The following is a 17673-nucleotide window of genomic DNA, read 5'->3' on the forward strand; positions in this document are numbered from 1 at the left end:
TTCTTTTTTTTTTTTTTTTTTTTTGGCGGGCGGTGGGGGAAGGAGTTAGGAGTGAACCCCAAGGCTCTTGCATGCTATGCAAACACTCTGCCACTGAAGTATACCCCTGGCTCCTTTTTTAATTTTTTATATTATTTTATGTTATTTTGGGAGAGTTCCAGGGATTGAACTCAGAGGCACTCCACCACTGAACCACATCCCCAGCCCTATTTTGTATTTTATTTAGAAACAGAATCTCACTGAGTTGTTTAGTGCCTTGCTTTTGTTGAGGCTGGCTTTAAGTTTACGGTCCTCCTGCCTCAGCCTCCTGAGCTGCTGGGATTACAGGCATGCACTGAAGTGGCACCCCCTTGCTCCACAGCAAAGCCCTCTTCACCATGGCTGATTTTAGGACTGTCAGCAAAAGAATCCCTGCGAAAGAGTCCAATGTAGATAAACTTCCTATTTTCGCCTCGCCCTGTTTACTTGGCCACTGGCTGAGAAGATACCAGCACTCCAGGTGCTGGACACCCCCTTACTAGTTTTTCACAAACATGTATCCAATATAGTAGTTTGTAGAAATGTGCAAACCAGGCCTCTGGCCTTGAGCTGGGCTTCACAGAGCTGTCTACATTTTTAAGATAAGTTACAACTGGGCTCCATGGTGACAGCTGGCAGGGGGAGGAAAGAGAGGGGAGAAGAAGCTCTCCCCTTCTCAGGTGTGGTCCTCGAAGGGTTAACTTGCCCAGAACAGAGAGAGAAAAAGCTGCTTTTATGTGAACTTCTGCAGACTGTGAGCTTCTGAGCCCTCCCCTTACACGCTGGGGATAAAACTCTGAAACTCCCTGAACTCGGGGTTCAGGGGCTTGACTGATTACAGCAAAAGCTGTGCCCTCTGAAGCTGGCTGCAGCCAAACAAAACTGTTTCCTGCTGTCTTCGGTGCCCTGCCTCGGCTGTCCCTACAACAGCACCACTGCGCCCAGCTAAAATTTTATTTTGAGGCAAGGTCTCACCAAGTTTCCAAGGCTGGCCTCGAGTTTGCCATCGTGCCTCAGCCACTCCTGTAGTTGGGATTACAGGTGCGAGCCACTGTGTCTAGCAGTTCGATGACTTTTTAATTATCTATTTAGTTTATTTAAAAATATATATTTATTTTTTTAGTTGTAGTTGGACACAATACTTTTATTTTATTCATTGTATGTGGTGCTGAGGATGGAACCCAGGGCCTTGCACGAGCTAGGCGAGCGCTTTACTGCGAACCACAACCCCAGCCCTATTTTATTTTCATGTGGTGCTGAGTATGGAACCCATGGCCTTGCACTTGTTAGGCAAGCGCTCTATTGCTGAGCCACAACCCCAGACCAATCTATTTTTGGTACTGGGGAATGAATTTAGGGAAGCCCCCAGCCCATTTTATTTTTTATTTTGAGACAGGGTCTCACTAAATTGCTGTGGGTGCTAAACTGTTGAGGCTGGCCTCAAAACTTTTTTTTTTCTTTTAAAAAATGTGTTCTTTTTAGGTACACATGGCAGTGTATTTTGACATATTATACATACATGGAGTATATCTTATTCTAATTACGATCCCATTCTTGTCTGGTCTCAAACTTGCGATCCTCCTGCCTCAGCCTCCTGAGTAGCTGGGATTAGAGGTGTGGGCCACGGTGTCCATTGGAGGCTTAACCCTTTCTTCTCCTCACCCCCTAGTCCCCCCTACTTTCTATTCCCCAGTGCCCTGGGCCTTTGGCCTCTGACCTTTGCCTGGAATGTTTCTCCTCTTCCTCGACTTGCTCACCTGCCTGGCTCCTGGAGGACTCTCCTTAGATGCTGCCTCCCCCAGGAATTCTTCCTTGATGAACCCTCCCCTGAACACACCTCAGGGTCTGTTGGGGGTCCCCCCTAACTAAGCTACTAACCCAGGCTCCTGGGTGCAGGCCTGACTTGGGGAGCCAGCGCAGGCCGGCCACACAGCAGCCTTGGGAAGGTTGTGAAGGATCCCTTCCTGCTCCTGGGGAGCCCTGCCTGCCCCCTGTGGCCCGGGGTGGGGAAATGCAGTAGCAGCAGCCAGCACTGCCAGGCGTGTCTGTGCACAAGGTGGTGCTTGGTGCTCACAGGAGCGTCCCCCGACCCTCAGAACACCACCATCGTGGTGGGACTGTCTCTTACCAGGAATCAGTGTTCCCGGGAAGTTGAGTGAACTGCGCAGCTGTGGGGAATCGTCAGACCTCATTCCGGTCCCAGGCCCGCGCCTGGCTGCGTGACCTTAGCAGTCACTTATTTCCAGCCTCAACCTCCTCCCCTGCAGGAGCTAAGGGCATCCACTCCCCTGGGGGATTGAACAGAACCCGCACAGGGAAGCACAGCAGCTCTCGCGCTGGCTGCTAGCGTTTCAGACTGGAAGGAAGAAGGGAGCCAAGGGACATGTCATTCTTCCCTTTATAAAGTGGTTTTTTTATTTTGAGGACAAAAAATAAAAACTATCATTAGGGCAGGGCTCCAGTTTTATCCAAAATAATTTATTGACCAGCCTTATAAAAAATATATTGGCAAGAGAAAAATAAGTCTCATGAGCAGGCAAGCCTGTCCTTCCTTCTGGTGGCTTCCCTGGGACCCTGCCAGAGAGTGAGGAGTCGGGGTGGTCCAGGCTGGACAAGGAAAAGGCAATTTCGTGGAGGACTGTCCTGAGCCCTCCTGGCCGTGGGGGTGACCCAGTGGGCACAAAGGCACTTGTGGGGGGAAGCTGGAGGTCGCTACTCCTTGGGAGGGGCAAGGCTGTCCTGGGAGGTCCAGGCGAGAGGGGACATGGAGGGGACTCGGAGGGCTAGCCAGAGAGGAGCTGCCTGCTCAATCGGTCTCCGAGGCTAGGCCCCTGGGCCGGGGCTGAGGGGGCACAGCTGGGGGAGTGGGGGCCGCAGCTGCAGCCTCAGGGACCCCTCTGTCCCCTGTGGTGGCCCCCAGGTCCGCCTGTGCAGGCAGACTCATGGAGACTGGGTCAGGGGAGGCTGGCCCCGGGGAGGCCAGGCCAGGAGAGGGCATGGTGAACGCCTGGCTGGCGCCGGGCTGGCTGCGGAGGAAGGAGGGGGACGAGGTCAGTTGGCCACACGCTGCCCCCCTCTGCCGGGGATTTCCCAGCTGGCCCCTCCTCTGGTCACTGTCAAGCTCCTCAGCCCTCCAGCCCCTGTGCTGCCACCGGGTTAGAGGAGCAGCCCGGTCCCTCCCTGCTCCTCTGCCACGTCGCCCAGTTTTCTCTCCTCACTGGACTTGTCCTCTGAAATCACCTTGACCCTTTGATCTTTGCTGCTGGTTGCCTGATCCCATCACTAGAACTGACCCCAGCGTGGCCACCTAATCAGCCCGTGGGCACAGTGCGGGGACATATCCAATCAACGTGTGCCACCTGTCCCCATGACACTTGGGTCTTGTTCTCCCCTCTCAGAAACTCCGGCTCTCAGAGACCGTCCCCCCCACAGCTCTGACCCGAAGCAGTCGAGGGCTGGGGGGAGCCAGGAGGAGGCCTGGACCCTGACCCTAGCTCCACTGGCTGGGACCTGGGGTGACTCTTTTGCCCGCTTTGAGCAAACATCTTCCCCCTCGTCCAGGAAGGTCCCTGTGCGGCCTGGCACCTCCTGACACTGCTCCGGTGCCTCTCAGCTCAACAGAGTATACCAGGTGGAAAGCTCCAGAACCCTGGCAGGGAGGGCTTCCCGGGGTTGAATGGCCTGGGGAGGACTCCCCTGACCTGCTCCCCAGGCCACCTCAGCCAGGTTGACAGGTGAACAAACCAGAGGTGCCCAGGGGCCCTCCCCATCCCCTTTGAAGTCGCCCTGCCCCTCTGCCCTCCGTGGTCTTGGGCTTCTGGGGGCCCGGGACACACCCATGCTCATGCTGCCTCACCCGAGCCCCACTCCCCAGCCCCACTCCCCAGCTCATTCCCACACAGCCTTCCCGGGTAGGTGCGGTTACTGTGCCACCTCACAGAAGATGAGGCTGAGGCCCAGGCAGATGATGTCACCTGCCTAAGGTCACAGAACTGGAATTTGACCCTGGACTGCCCAGGTGGCAAAACGTGGGCTTCTGACCACCTCTGTTCCTGGCCCCTGTGGTCTAAAGAGCTGGGCTGGACTGGGGCTGCCCACCCCCTGTACCCTTCTCTGCCTACACCCCAGGTAACTCACTCCTCCGAGCCGTGTCCTCTGCTGGGGCAGCTGTCTCTGGGGGGCTTCTGTTGACCTTGGGGGAGGCTGGTCGGGGTGGGGCCTCAGCCTCTGTCCTGCCACAGGAAGGAGAGGAGCAGGGTCAAGCTGGCCTGTGTCCCAGAAGTCACCGGGATCCTGGGGAGACTCAGGCAGAGTGGGTCCCCCAGTTCACTCCCGTCACCTTGTGGCTGTGCTGGGGATGTGTCCCCAGGTCAGATCTCCTTGGGAAGATGCTTCTGGCATTGGCCAGGGTTTGTGGCCTCTGAGTCCCTGCCTGCCATGTGACCTTGTGGCCTGGAATAAGAGCTCTAAGGGCAGTGTTTTACGGGCTCATCTGAGGACATTTAAGGTGTGGACCCGGCCATCCGCGGGACCTGAGTGCTACCTGCTGGGTTATGGAGGCAGCATGCCCACGATCTCTTCCAGATTTAAAGGAGCAGGGAGAAGATTAGAAGGTGTACATCAATTCTAGAAAAGTCTCCTCCCAGTTTCCTAAATCCCAAGGGCCTGGAGCGTGCTCGGCACACAGCAGGTGCTCCGTCAACACCACACAAGGGGACGCGCGAGGCCGAGGGGCATGGCCTCAGTCTCCACCACCCCCTCCACACTGGGGGACCAGGCTCGGGGCTGAAAATGCTATAATCACATTTCCCACATCCCAGGAGAGGGTGCCTCGCTGACTTTGCAGGGCCAGCAGAGGGCCATGCATGCTCGTCCTCCTCACCTTTCCTTGGGGGCCACTGAAGCTGGGGCTGGGGCCAGGGTGGCAGCTGGGGTGGGCACAGCAACAGGTGGCAGCTCCTCAGACGTAGGCCTGTGGCTGACCTTGTCCTGAGGGGCGAGGGCTGAGAAGAGGCCTGACACGTTGAAGTTGATATCTGGAGACGGGAGGAGCAGGTCTCGAGTTCAGGTCTCCACCGGCCTCTCAGGGTCAGGGCCACCCTCCCTTCCTGTGAAGGACCTGGGCTTCACCTCCCACCCCACATGAGCTTGGTGACAGTCCCAAGAGGTCGATAGGATCACCCCCATTGCTCAGAAGAGAGACTGAGGCTCGGGGTAGAGGAGGCTCCGGATGAGCTCCCGAGGACTGAGGATGGTCTCGGGGCCCAGGGCTGGGAGGCAGGTGACCATGGAGGCATTCCCAAGGACAGCACTCACCTCCAGGGAAGAGGGTGTCTGCGTTCTGGATCAGCGCCTCAACCACGCCCACCACCTGGATGGAAGACACGGAGGCCGCGTCCAGCTGGGCCTGGTCCCTGGCACAACACGGGGGATGCAGAGGGTCATCCACTAGGTATCATTTCAGTGGCCCCAACTCTGGCCCTGTGCTGGGCACTGGGGACATACAGATGAAGTCCCAATTCTCAGAAAGCTCAGAGACCATCCGTTGAAGGCAAACGGATCACTTCCCTGTCCTTCACCCATGACAGACATCACTAGTCGATCACGGGCCCCTTCCCCACAAGTCTTGGGTCCACGCAATCGATTTCAGTACTTGGGACGAAATCTTTGTGCTGTTTGTGGCCCCTTATGTAATGATGATTCTTCTCCTGTCAGCACTTTACAGTTTATAAAACATTTCCCATTCATTATCTCATCTAGTTCCCCCAATAAAACCTTGGAAGTCTGTATAATTTCTCCCCAGTTGGCAGACGGGGAAGTGGAGGTCCACAGGGTAACTTCCCAAGGCCCATCTGGACGGTGGGGTGGAGAGAGAACAGGAGCTCTGGACTCCCAGCTGCAGCACCAGGCTGTCAACCACCCATCACCGCCAGTCCCCAGAATGCCTGTTTCCAAAGCTCTGTGGGGTCCCTAGTCCCTTTGGGCTTCTCCTCACAGCAGACTTGGGAATAGGAGATGCTCAACCCACTCCATGGTGGGGAAACTGAGGCCCAGCAAGGTAAACAGCAGGTGGCTGGGGAGGGGACTGCTCCCTCCTGGTCCCCCGGCCCTCGGCCCTCACCCTTCCTTCTCAGGCGGCCACAGTAGGTTGGGCCCCAGGACGATGGCGATGTTGCTGGGCGTCATCTTGTTCACCTCCTGCTCCTCGGCCAGCCGTGCCAGGAACTTCATCAGGTACCTGGGGCAGGAGGTTGGCTTGGGCTGGGCAGAGCATCTTGGGCCACGGACACCCACCGATGCCCCTAAGTCCCGAGGACTTCCCAGCCCAGGGTTTCCAAACCAGGGGGCTTCACAGGGTTTTTGTTGTCTCACTCTTACAGTCCTGGGGGTTGAACCCAGGGGCGCTCTGCCACCGAGCCACGTCCCCAGCCCTTTTTAGTTTTTATTTAGAGACTGGGTCTTACTAAGGTGCTTAGAGCCTTGCTAAGTTGCCGAGGCTGGCTTTGAACCTGAGATCCTCCTGCCTCAGCCTCCTGAGCCACTAGGATCACAGGTGTGCACCACTGCGCCTGGCTGATTTTAAATGTTTTAATAGTTTAGCTGGCCCAACTGTGTTGGCAAGGGCTAGGATGAGAGTCCTCCCAGCTACCCTTGAGGCAGGGACTTAATGACCTGGTGCTGACACCAAGTTTCTTGCCCAGGGCCAGCAGTGGCAGGGGTGTGGCTTAGGGGTGTAGGATTCGTTTATTTCAATAATAGTATTAAAATATATGTATGTCCAGTACACCTAAAGAACTACTGCTTGGGACACAGTGACAGACCTGGACGGAGGCCCGGGGCTCCTGAGTCCCAGCTAGTCTCTGGGACTAGACTCAACTTGGGGACGGCCAGAGGTGGAGGTGGCCCGGGCTCACCTGAGGTTGCCGAGGTTCTCCTGGGGCAGGCGGTGACAGGCTTCTCGGAGGGCCTCCAGCCGGGCCGCAGGCTCCTTTAGGCTGAGGAGGGAGAGCAGCCGGTGAGCCCAAGGCTGAGCCTCTGTAGCCGCCTCCTCTCCACCCCAAGTCCTCACCTGGCTGCCCTCATCCAGTCATCGTAGAGGTCAAAGGTCATCAGGGGCTCTGGCAGCTCCCGAAGATAGGACTTGAGGGCACCTGGCAGGAGCAGGGTAAGTTCAGAGGCAGCCCCCAAATGGCCTCTCTGCACCTCCAGGCCCCAGCTCTCCGTGTGGCACATCGACATGTCCAGGCCTGAGAGTTTCTTGGGGCCTCAGACCCGTTTGGCAAAATGTTTAGTGATCCTGATGCTGGGAGAATGTACTTCAGGGGAGTCATCACCAACAGGAGCCCCAAGTGTCCTTGGGTGTCTTCTTGGTGAAGAGAGATCTTAAAGCCAAACTGTCATGCGATTATCTCAGGCAGCTGTGCCCCATCCCCATGTCCCCGCTCCTGCCCAGGGCTCCCTCCAGCAGGCACCTGCCACGGCGTGGGGGTCTGAGCAGAACGCCTCCAGGCCGCGGGGGTCCGAGGCCATCGTCTGCTTGAGGCGCTTCAGCACCGAGGCCCCAGCGGCCAGACGGAAGAGGCCCTGCGGGGCAAGAGCAGCAGGTGAGGGTGGACAGGGGGCCGGCAGGACGCACAGGCTGGTGGCCGGGAGGCCCTGGCCTCCGCTGCAGGCCCCCACTGTCCTCGGTGTCGCCGCTGGCTGGTCAGCGGGTGCACACCACAGGGTCTGTGGACCTTCCAGCTCTCAAAGCCCATAATTCTGAACAAGAGGCAGGGTTGAACCCCAGGGGAAAGCTGTGAGACAGGAGTCTGGCGAGGAGCGGGGGTAGAGGGGAGGCCCAGCATGGGCTGAAAGGGCCAAGGTACCCACAATGCTAAGGTGCAGGGGACAGATATGGGCCAGCATGTGACAGTGACGGCACTGTGGAGCTCCTGGCAGCAATGACACCTCCTCGTGTGACTCTGGGCAGGTTTTCCTCTTTGCCTCCATTTCCCCCTTGCAAAATAGAGCCAAATGGTCTACGTGGAGGCTGTCGGTTCAGTAGTAGGAGTCCGGGCCTTCTCTGGGGACCCGTGCTCTAACCGGGGAATGACAGCCCCAGGACAGGGCTGCCTAACAGTCCCGATGCTAAATCCTAAAGCCCCCCGCTGCCCAGTGGTCCCACCTCTTCCTGCATGCCCTCAGAGAGCAGCATCAGGACGCAGGCCTCAATTGGCAGGGCAATGTCCCGGCCCAGCTCTTGCAGGTGGCTTGCCAGTGACACCCCATACACCCTGGAGAAGGGGGCGGCCGTCATCGAAGGGGAGGGGTCTGCAGGGATGAGACTGGTCAGAGGCCCAGGGTAGACAGGCACCCCAGTATCCTCAAGGTGGTATCACCTTACCCCTTACTCCACACACACATTGAAAACATCCATGATACTTCTTGAACTGGCCACTGCCTCTGCCTAGGCCAGGCCCCTCTCCTCCCTCTGACTCCTAGGCTCACAGTGGCTCGAGCAATCCGTCCACACAAACCTGACCCAGACTGCCCCTGCTCCAAACTCAACCATGGCTCCCTATTGCCCTTCAGGATGAGGTGCAAGCTTCTTAACTGGCTCTGGGCAGGGCACAGTTGGGGGTGTGGGGTTGGCCAGCCATGTCTCCACCTGCTTGACTGTGATTGTCCCTCAGCTCAGCCAGGGCTGTGTCCAGTGAAGACAGTGACCTGCGATGATAATCAGCCTGAATCTCCAGGAGCTGTGGGGACAGACAGACATCCCCGAGGGAAGTGAGGGAAGTTGAGAAAGATCCACAGAGCGGATCCCCTGCCCCACCGCAGGCCCTGGCCCTTCTTCCACCCGCCGAGCGGCACATGGCGAAGCCGGGCCTTGGACTCACATGAATGAAGTAGTTGGCATATGAGTCCTCCTTGGTGGCAAAGTGGTACAGATCCGCCAAGTACTCATCCTTGGGACAGAGAGGGGAGGGTGTATGCCAGGTGAAGCTGGGGCAATCGTCCCGTCACTCACTCATCTGCAAACACACCGCGTCCCGCCTCCCGGGGGTTGGCATGGTGCAGACAGTGGTGCCCACGAGGTGGTGGCCGAGCAGATTCTGCCTGGATCCCAGCTCTGCCGCCTTGGAGAATCATGTCACTTCTCTGAGCTTCCTTTCCTCATCTGTGAATGGGGACAGTGCCCATGCTGCCACCCTGCGCCCGGTGCCCTCACCTTGCACTGCTCCACCTTCCTCTTCAGCTCCTCCTCCTCCTCCTTGAGCGTCTCCACCTTGTTGGCTGTGGTGGGGTGGCCGTGGCCGCCTGGGCCGCCGAGGCCTTGACTGCTGCCTGAGTTCTTGGCTGCCTGGCTGAGCCTGGGGGTGATCCCAAAGGGGGGTGGTCACCAGCCCCATGGCATGTCCAGAGCCAAGGGTCCCTTCCGCACACCTGACCAACGGCTTTCTAGGGTTCCCGGCTTGGGTGAGAGTGCTCTGGGGCGACCCCTGGTGTTGGGTATGGTGATTACAACCACTAAACTCAGGGAGCAGGATGGGCCTCCTGCCATTCAGGGATCTTGGAGATTGCAGGTTTCCTAGGGGTCACCGTGACACTGGGATTCCCGTGACACTGGCTGTCACCAGCACGTACACAGCCTCTCATGTACCCTCCCCACACGTGTTTCCACGGACCAGCCATGGGCCCAAGCACACACTACCCAGGGGGCCCTGCAGTCTCCTAGTGTGGCAGGGGTCTCAGAGCTGTGGCCTGACCCAGGCCCCGGCCCTACCTGCTCTTGAGGGTGTTCCAGTCGGAGACCAGCTTCTGCAGGCTTTTCTTGTGCTTAAGGATGGTTGGCAGCTCCTCCTGCGCAGGGAGGGGAAGGTTCGGTGGGCAGAGGGAGGGAGCTGGGAGCTGGGGAGGGTGGGACCTGGCGCAGGGGACAGGGTCACCTCACTCAGCCTGCTGAGTGGCTGCAGGACATCCCTCTCCAGGGTCATCTCAAACTCGGCCAGGATGCGGGCCAGCTGGTTCTGGATGACACAGCTCATCTCCAAGGCCTTCCTGTGGAACAGCGCCCGTGGGCCAGAGTCCCGCGGCCCTCGCCCCACCTGGAAGCACTTGGTGGGGCCCCTCCTCCAGGCTCTCTCAGGCCTGGCCACCCTCACCAAATGGGACCCTGTCCCCAGCCGGTCACCTTTTGGTGTGGATGCTCTTGCCGACTTGGACCCCTCCCAACCTAGGATCACTTTCCAGTATCCTCAGATGAGGGTGGGGTCCTCTCTGCTCACCCCATGCTGGAATCCGGGTCCAGCTCCTTGAAGCTCTCGGCCATGGTGGTGGACAGGGCCATGAGGGGAAGCTTCTTCTGCAGGGAATGTGGGGTGGGCTGTGAGCATGAGGGCACCTGCCCCCCACCCTGCCTGAGCTCCCTCGGGCAAGCCCCAGGCAGGGGGAGGGACCAGGAGGGCCAGACACAGGGGGTGGTGAAGACTGAATGACAGGGACGAACAGGTGACGTCTCCCTATAACCACGTACAGAACCCCTATCTGAGGTCCCCTTCCCTCCCTTCTAGAAGTCACCTAATTGGGCAGGAAGGAATCCCAAAGTCCCATCAAGGACTAGGAAACTACTGCACAGAGAGGGTAGGGAACTTACCCAAGGTCACACAGTTGGAGGGAAAAAAGGAGGAGCTAGCCTTGGAGTGGGACTCTTTCCCCTGCCCCAGGGTGTAACAGTTGCCTGACCTGGCCACCTCTGGGTGCCACGGCACCCTCTTGCCAACCCCATGTTCTGGCCACATTAAACTGTTGACTGACTCCCCCACTCTCCCACCTGGAGTGACAGACAGCACCTAGCTTTGGGATCAGAGACCAAAGGTCAGACCGGACTTCTGTCCCTTGCTAGTTGTGTGATCTTAGGTGAGGGACTTTAAGCCTATTTTCCTCATTGTAAATAGCATCTCCCGCTGGGGCTCTCAGCACCCCGTGAGAGACAGGCTTGATCATGTCTTAGCAGCAGAGTGGCATCGAGGGATCAAGATAACACCAGCGAGTGTCCCTCAAAATCCAGCATGAAAGCCACTCCCTCCAAGGCTGCCCAGGGAGATTGCTCTGTGAGCTGATTGGACAGAAAGGTTCAGGTGCTGTCAGAGGCCAGCGGGGGGGCCCACAGGGATGGTGCAGAGGGGCAGGGCCAGGAAGGGATGGGGAAGCCAGGGCTTTCAGGAGTGAGGTACCTCCCCAGGGGCCTTGGGACAGCAGTCTCTTGACCTAGGTGCAGAGGTTCACACTGGCAAGGGAGAGCCCAGCCGTGACCTTGCCCCTGCATTGGACAGAAACCTCCTGCCTGGGTCCTCCCAGGAACCCCCACTCACCACCCGCTTGTCCATGTCGGCCCCACTCTGGCCCTGCAGACAGGCCTGCAGCCGTTTGTGGACATTGTGGGCTGCTCGCTTGGCGGGCTCCAGGCGCTGCTCCACCTGCGAGGGAGAGGTGGCTGTGGGCCGCAGGTGGCTGTCCTCCCTAGAGCAGAAACTCCCTTCTCTTTCCTCCTCCTGCGACCCCGCAGCCAACAGCAAGGGGAATGACTCCAGTGGGGCCCAGCCAGTGTCCCCAAGGGCCTTTCTGAGGCAGCCTGCTCAGGCCTGCCTCCCTCAGCGGGCCCAGACACGTACCTGCAGCAGGTCCTCACCCAGGAACTCGGCAGTCTCAGGAGTGCTGCAGGGAGGGGACAGTTGATGTGGAGCAGGTTGAGGAACCCCTGCCTCCCTGACCCACCCCCCACAGGGCACAGGGACCCCAGTTGCTTCCAGTGCCCCTCCCAGGTGGGGCCATGCTGGGTGGCCTGCCTGCCTCATCCCAGTTGGAGCACATTCCAAGGGGTGGAAGAGGATACATGACTTCCTCCTCCACCCGGGGCTGTGTCCTGAGTGGGTGGGAGGGCCACAGGGCCCGGCTGTGGGTGGCAGGGGCAAAGCCTCTCTTCTGCCCGCCTTGCAGACTGTCAGCCTGCCCGGAAAGAGGGGGCCTAGGCTAGTGTGGGAGCGGGGACTTCTGGGCTGTTGGGCACAGGAGACTCTGGACAGTAGCTGTGGGCAGGGGCGGGCAGCCTCTGGGTCCCCGCTGGGGGACACACAGGGACGCTGAGGCCCCTCGAAGGGTGGCCTGGCTGCCCAGGCGCACACAGGCGATTGTGCCAGTGTGAGACTAGAACTGGTCTCTGGACACGCGGTCCCTTCCCCTGGGACCACAGAATGGGGAACTCAGCTGGGGAAGGAGCAGAGGACAGGCCTTCAGAGGCTCCCCAAACTTCCGGCCTCTGCTCCTCCGCCAGCTCAGGAGCTGGGGGAGGGCGCAGGGAGACCAGGGGACATTTCCACCTGGGCTGGAGAAAAGCAGAAGCAGGACCAAGAAGCAGGAGGCCTGTGGGCAGGCGGAGGGGACAGGAGGGGACAGGACAGGGACAGCGGCTTCTCTCCAGACCAGGACAGGGTCTGTTCCCCTGCCGCAAGGTCTGGGTCCCTCCCCCACCTAACAGCCAGAAGTGGTTAACTGTCCCCGTTGTCCAGAGGGCACAAGTGAGGTCAGGGAGGACGATCACTCCGAGGCTGCGGAGGCAGAGAAGAGCCAGGTCCCTGGTCGGGGCGGTCTCCCCCGAGCAGCCCCCTCCAATCGGGGCTGGGGCGCCCCTTCCCCAGAGGCCAGCTCTGCCTGGGAGTAGGCGGCCTCGGTGGGGAGGAGAGGGCAGGGTTCTGGCGGCCGGAGGGCGGCTGCCCAGCTGTCCCCGCCTCCCCCACCCGTCCCCCACCCTCCGCGCCCTCTGGGGTCCTGCGGGGCGAGAGCGGGGCTGGAAGCGGGTGACACTCACCGTCCCAAGCTGCCCGTCTGGGCCAGCTGCCGCATGCGGTGCAGCTGCCGCTCATCATCGTGGGGCCGGCCTGGGCGCGGGTCGCGGCGGGGGTGCGGGGCGGCGCCGGCGCTGCCTCCCGCAACGCCTGGCCCGGATGGGTGGGCGGCGCTCGGCTTCCTGGGCCGCGCGCCCCGGCTGCCTCCTCCCGCCGACTCCGCCCCCGGCCCCCAGGTCACTCCTCTCTTCAAGTTGTCGTCCCGCTCTCCCCGGGCTTCCGGGCCCCCCACGACCCTCGCTCGGCCGCCCCGCGAGTGTCCCGCCGGCCGGCCGCCCGCGGTCCCCAGGTCGTGCGCCCGGCTCCTCCCCGCCCGCCTGGCCCCGCCCGTGGCGGGAAGCAGGTAAGCCGCGGCCGCCACCGCCCTCCGCCGCCGCGGGCCTCGGGTACAAACAACCTTTGCACCCCTCTCAAGGAGAAGGAGGGCTCCGCGGCTGGGAGGAAGGCCCAGGACAGGGGCCTCTCTGACCCGTGCTGTCCCTGGGGCCGGCAGAGGGATGCGGCCCCGGCTCCCTGTCCCGGAGCACCTCTGTCCCGGCTGCCCCTGCTGGCTGGCGGGCTGGGAGCTTTGACTTCTGGGACCACCGGCTGCTGTTACCCTGGGACAAGTCCCTGGCACTCTGCGCCCCTGTCCCTAGTGCACTGCTGTCTTGACCCCCCCCATCTGCTCCTCCAGCCTCCCAATTCCTGCTCTTGTCCCCCTGTGGAGGACCTCAGCAGGGACAATTTCTTGCATCTGTAAAGCCCCTTCTCCTCTCATTCCTCCTGGCAAACGTCCCTAACTCCTGCCCTTGCCCTTTTGTAAGTGGACGATGTGGGCGCTGTTTCCCCGGAGTCAGCTCTTTGGCCTGCCCAGCAGGTACTCGGTAACTGCTGGTTATACAGGACAAGAGCCACTGAGAAAGGGCTGTCCTTTCCCTTCCCAATGTGGCCGGCAGGCATCAGGGGAGGGTGTGCTGGAGAGGCCCCAGCTCCCTCCACTTCATGAAGTCAGTTTCTGTTCTGTTCCAGCTCTGCCCAGCGCCTACTGTCTGTGGTGGGAGCACCTTGGCTTCAGACATCTCCACATTCCTAGTGCCCAGAACAGGGCCTGGTACCTACAGAGTGCTCACTGGAAACTGGCCGCCCTCCAGTCCCTGAAGGAGGGTCTGGCAGGCCCCATGGAGGCTGGAGGAACTGAGATGGAACACAGCAGCTGCTCCCAGCTGGGAGCCCACCTCAGTGGAATCCTGGCCCCAGGATCAAAGGCTCAGGTCTGGGTGAGGGGATCCCTCCCCACCTCCTTTCCCCCCCAGGAAGGCTTCTGGCCAGGGATCCTGGGGAGGGTGTGGGGAAGCCCTGGTGAGCCGAGTACATATTGTGGGCCTGGGTTTGGATGTCGGGGTTCTGGTCCTTCCCTTCCACCTTTCCCACTAGCCAGATCCTAGAACTTCCTTGTGGTTCAGTTTTCTTGTCTCTGCAATGGGCACAACCTGTTGGGCACAGCCTTGGGAAGCTGAAGATTCCCAGGCTGGCAGCCTGACCTCAGGTGCCAGCTCTCCCACCCTGGGGAAGTCTCTGGACTCCACCATGATCCTGCCCTCTTCTAGCTCAACCTCCAGCCCAAACCACATTGGACTTGGGCTTGTCCAGCTACTCATCTGGTCTGAAGGTTCCTGAGGGTGAGGCCTGGCTTGGTCTAGGAGGGGACCCGTCCACATGGACTTAGCTGCAGCTTCTGTGGAAACAGCCAGCATCGTATCAGGCTGTCCCCTCTAGCCAGGGATCCAGGTTCCCCTCTAGCCTGACCCAGGAGACTTCTGGTTCTGACCTGGCCTGGGCTGCTGTACCTCTTGACTGGACGACCGGTGTGTTTTAGGGCCTCTCATGTCACACGGGGCTGTTGAGTCATAGAAGGCTGGAAGCCCCAGAGCTTGGGTCTGAAGCTGTCCTTGGAAAGATGTTGTGATCAGATGCGGTTTCCATCAGTGAATGCTGGGATCGCAGGGATTGTGGAATTTTTAGAAATTGCAGGTGTGGGATCTGGGGATATGGCTCAGTTGGTAGAGTGTTGGCCTCACATGCACAAGTCCCTGGGTTCAATCCCCAGCACCACAAAAACAAAACAAAAAGAAATGCAGGTGCGGAAAGGCCTCAGAGGTCACCAGCTGACCCCTCCCACGTCCTTTCCTAACCAAGGGGCCTGTGACTTACCTGGCTCTACACCAGGTTGTGTCTCCTCCTGGGGGGAGTCCTGGCACTCATCTGGCCCATGCAGAATCCCTGGGAGCCCAGCAGTGTGTGTAGTCCTGGGAGCCCTGTGGACATAGTCCACCCAAATGGCAAGAGAGGACCTGGCATCAACCACTGTGAGGATAGAGCTGTAGCGGGCCATGGAGCTGGTCTGAGGCCATCTTGCCCAAGATGGTTCACCCCCTGCCTCGGTGTCCCCATGGTAAGATGGACCATGGGGGCTGGGAGACTTAAACAGATTAATGTGGAAAATGCTTAGAAAAGTGCCTGGGCCATTTCTGGTTTCCTTTGTTATCCAGCCCACCGAAAGCCCCGAGTGGAAGGAGCCCTCACCCCACTCCTCTTAGGTCGCCCTTGAGATGAGTCTGCTGCCTCCCACAGTCCTTAGCACATCCTCCAGTGAACTTTGTCTTTGTCCCCATTTTACAGATGAGATTGCTGCTACTGGCCCAGGGCCCCTTGCTGGCTGAGTGGTAGAGGGCAGATGTCAGCCCCAAAGCCCACAGTTGCTTTCCTTTCCGTGGTGGCAACGCCTGGAAACTCCATTAGTACTGGCCCTCGCCCCTGCTTCAACCTGTGGCCACTTGGAGGGGCCCCGCGGTCTTGGCATGGATTTTCCTGCACCAACAAATGTGTGACAGAGAGGTGTCTGTGGGGAGGCAGGGTGCAGGCGGGGCAGCGGCTGCTGTGAGGTCGGCAGTGGCGGGGGCAGCATCCCATCTGAGACACTTGTACAAATTGCTAGTTTGTGGTCAGCCTGGCACTGCGCTGTGTGGCCTCTGCCCAGAGCAGCTGGGCACCAGTGTGCTCTCTGGGATTCTAGAACTCCTTTGCCCTCGCCCCCAGCCAAAGGACTTTCCAGGAACCCTCAGGTGGGGCTGAGGCACAAGGCCTCCCATCAGTAGCCCCGGGATAGTGTGTGCCCTTGCCCCCGGCTCCAGAGGACCAAAGTCAGGGCTGACAGAGGCTGGAGGAGCAGGCTCCGGGGCCGGGAGTGCCGTGCGCCTGGTGGCCAGCTCCTCTCTAGACTGTTGGTGCAGACCCCAGGTTCTGCATGTGTGACCTCCAGAGCTGGCCCAAGCTTCAGTTCCTGTCTTCCCAGGGGAGTTGAGACTTCATGGAGGGGCTGCAGGTGTGGCCTCGGGCCAGGCTGGCCTCCTGGGTCCTGCGCCCTGGCTATGAGGCTGCGGAGACTGAGGGAGCGGGGGAGGGCTCCCCGTTGCTCTTGGCATCTGAACAGGTGAGCGGTATGCCGTGGTTACCAAAACACTAACTGCTGCCCTGGCCTAACGGTGGCCAGAGTGTGGCTTCCATGTCGGGAAGTCCCATGGTCTTGGCATGGTGGTGGCGGTCACCCTTCAGGAGAAGAGCTGCTTCCCCTGAGCACCCTGCCCAGTCCAACTCCAGGCCTGCCTGAAGCCACACAGGGCCTTCCAGGCGGTGGGGACAAGAGCCCCTCCTCTGGTCAGAACCTGCTGGGACCCTCAGACTGCTATTAGCCCATGTCCTGCCCTGCCCCACCCCTAGGGTGCCAGCGTGAGCTGAGGACCGGGCCTGCCTTGCACTGGGGCACCCCAACAAGACTGGCCTGGTGGGCAGCAATGGGTGGACAAGGACAGGAGGGCAGAGGGTCTGAGGTTGAAGGGATTCCCTGTCCCTTAACTGCCTGGGTCCTTTGGCTCAGGGACTCTTCTGAAGGGCCTTTAGGCCCAGTGGGTCCCTCCCACCTTTTCAAACAAGAGACCTCAGGGCCAGAAAGGGAAGCACGTCCAGTAGTCACACGGCAGGCCAGCACCAGCACAGCAGCTGGAACCAGCTCCAACTCTAAGCCCACCATGCTGTCTCCAAGCCAACCTGAAGCCCTTCAGGGACAGTATGATTGAGATGTGACCCTGAGACTCCAGGTGGGCACCTTCCAACTGCGGTTACTTTGGAGGTGTCGGAAGGGCAGCAGGATGAGCTCACACGGCCCTGTTCAGGTGGGACACAGGCACGAGTCACACTGTGGAGATCTGATAGGGAAGAGGCCCCAGTGGGGACGTGTCTCCTGTCACCCTGCACCACCAGCGTAGACCTGGCTGTTCTCTGTGGACAGGGCTCAGCAGCCAAGTTCAGACCAGGAAAACACTGGATTTGACAAAGTAAAACTGGTTTCTTAAATAAATGTGGGATCTCCCAGGTCCTTAGGGAGTGTGTCTGCTGAGAGGTGATGGCCAGCCTCCCCTTCATAAGAGAACCCCGGCTCAGGATGGCAGGCGGGGCTGGGGTCTCCTCACCTCGTGGCCTCTGCCTGCTGGGGGTCTGCACCCTGGCCACCCTGGGTGGGGGTAAGCTGCAGCTGGGGAATGGCCTTCTGCTGGGGTTCCAGGCCCATCTCTGCACAGACCATGCTGGGGGCCTAGGGGAGCTGGGGCTCAGGGTCCCTCCAGGGCGGTGTGGCCCTGTGGGCTGAGCTCAGGAGGAGGAAGTGCTGAGGGCAGTCCCCCCTTCACATCGGACTCCCCTACAGGCAGCAGCTCCCAGCAGCCCCGCCCCC

The 17673-nt window shown here is 59.8% G+C and overlaps 1 protein-coding gene across 1 annotated transcript; it reads right to left on the reverse strand.

The window, feature by feature from the left end:
- Positions 1–2731: 2731 nt before the first annotated feature.
- Sh3bp1 (SH3 domain binding protein 1) lies at positions 2732–17526 on the reverse strand. Its single transcript, XM_048807969.1, has 20 exons — positions 17414–17526; positions 14018–14081; positions 12869–13533; positions 11676–11718; positions 11376–11480; positions 10290–10366; positions 9951–10062; positions 9788–9864; positions 9233–9374; positions 8901–8969; positions 8669–8759; positions 8186–8331; positions 7491–7602; positions 7088–7169; positions 6933–7013; positions 6140–6256; positions 5335–5432; positions 4901–5054; positions 4156–4250; positions 2732–3044 (listed from the first exon to the last, which is right to left on the reverse strand). The coding sequence occupies exons 1-20, from the start codon at positions 17524–17526 to the stop codon at positions 2959–2961; spliced, it is 2529 nt and encodes an 842-aa protein (XP_048663926.1). The 3' UTR covers positions 2732–2958.
- Between the last annotated feature and the right edge of the window lie 147 nt (positions 17527–17673).

This window comes from Marmota marmota, unplaced genomic scaffold (assembly GCF_001458135.2).
Source record: "Marmota marmota marmota unplaced genomic scaffold, marMar, whole genome shotgun sequence".
Lineage (NCBI taxonomy): Eukaryota > Metazoa > Chordata > Mammalia > Rodentia > Sciuridae > Marmota > Marmota marmota.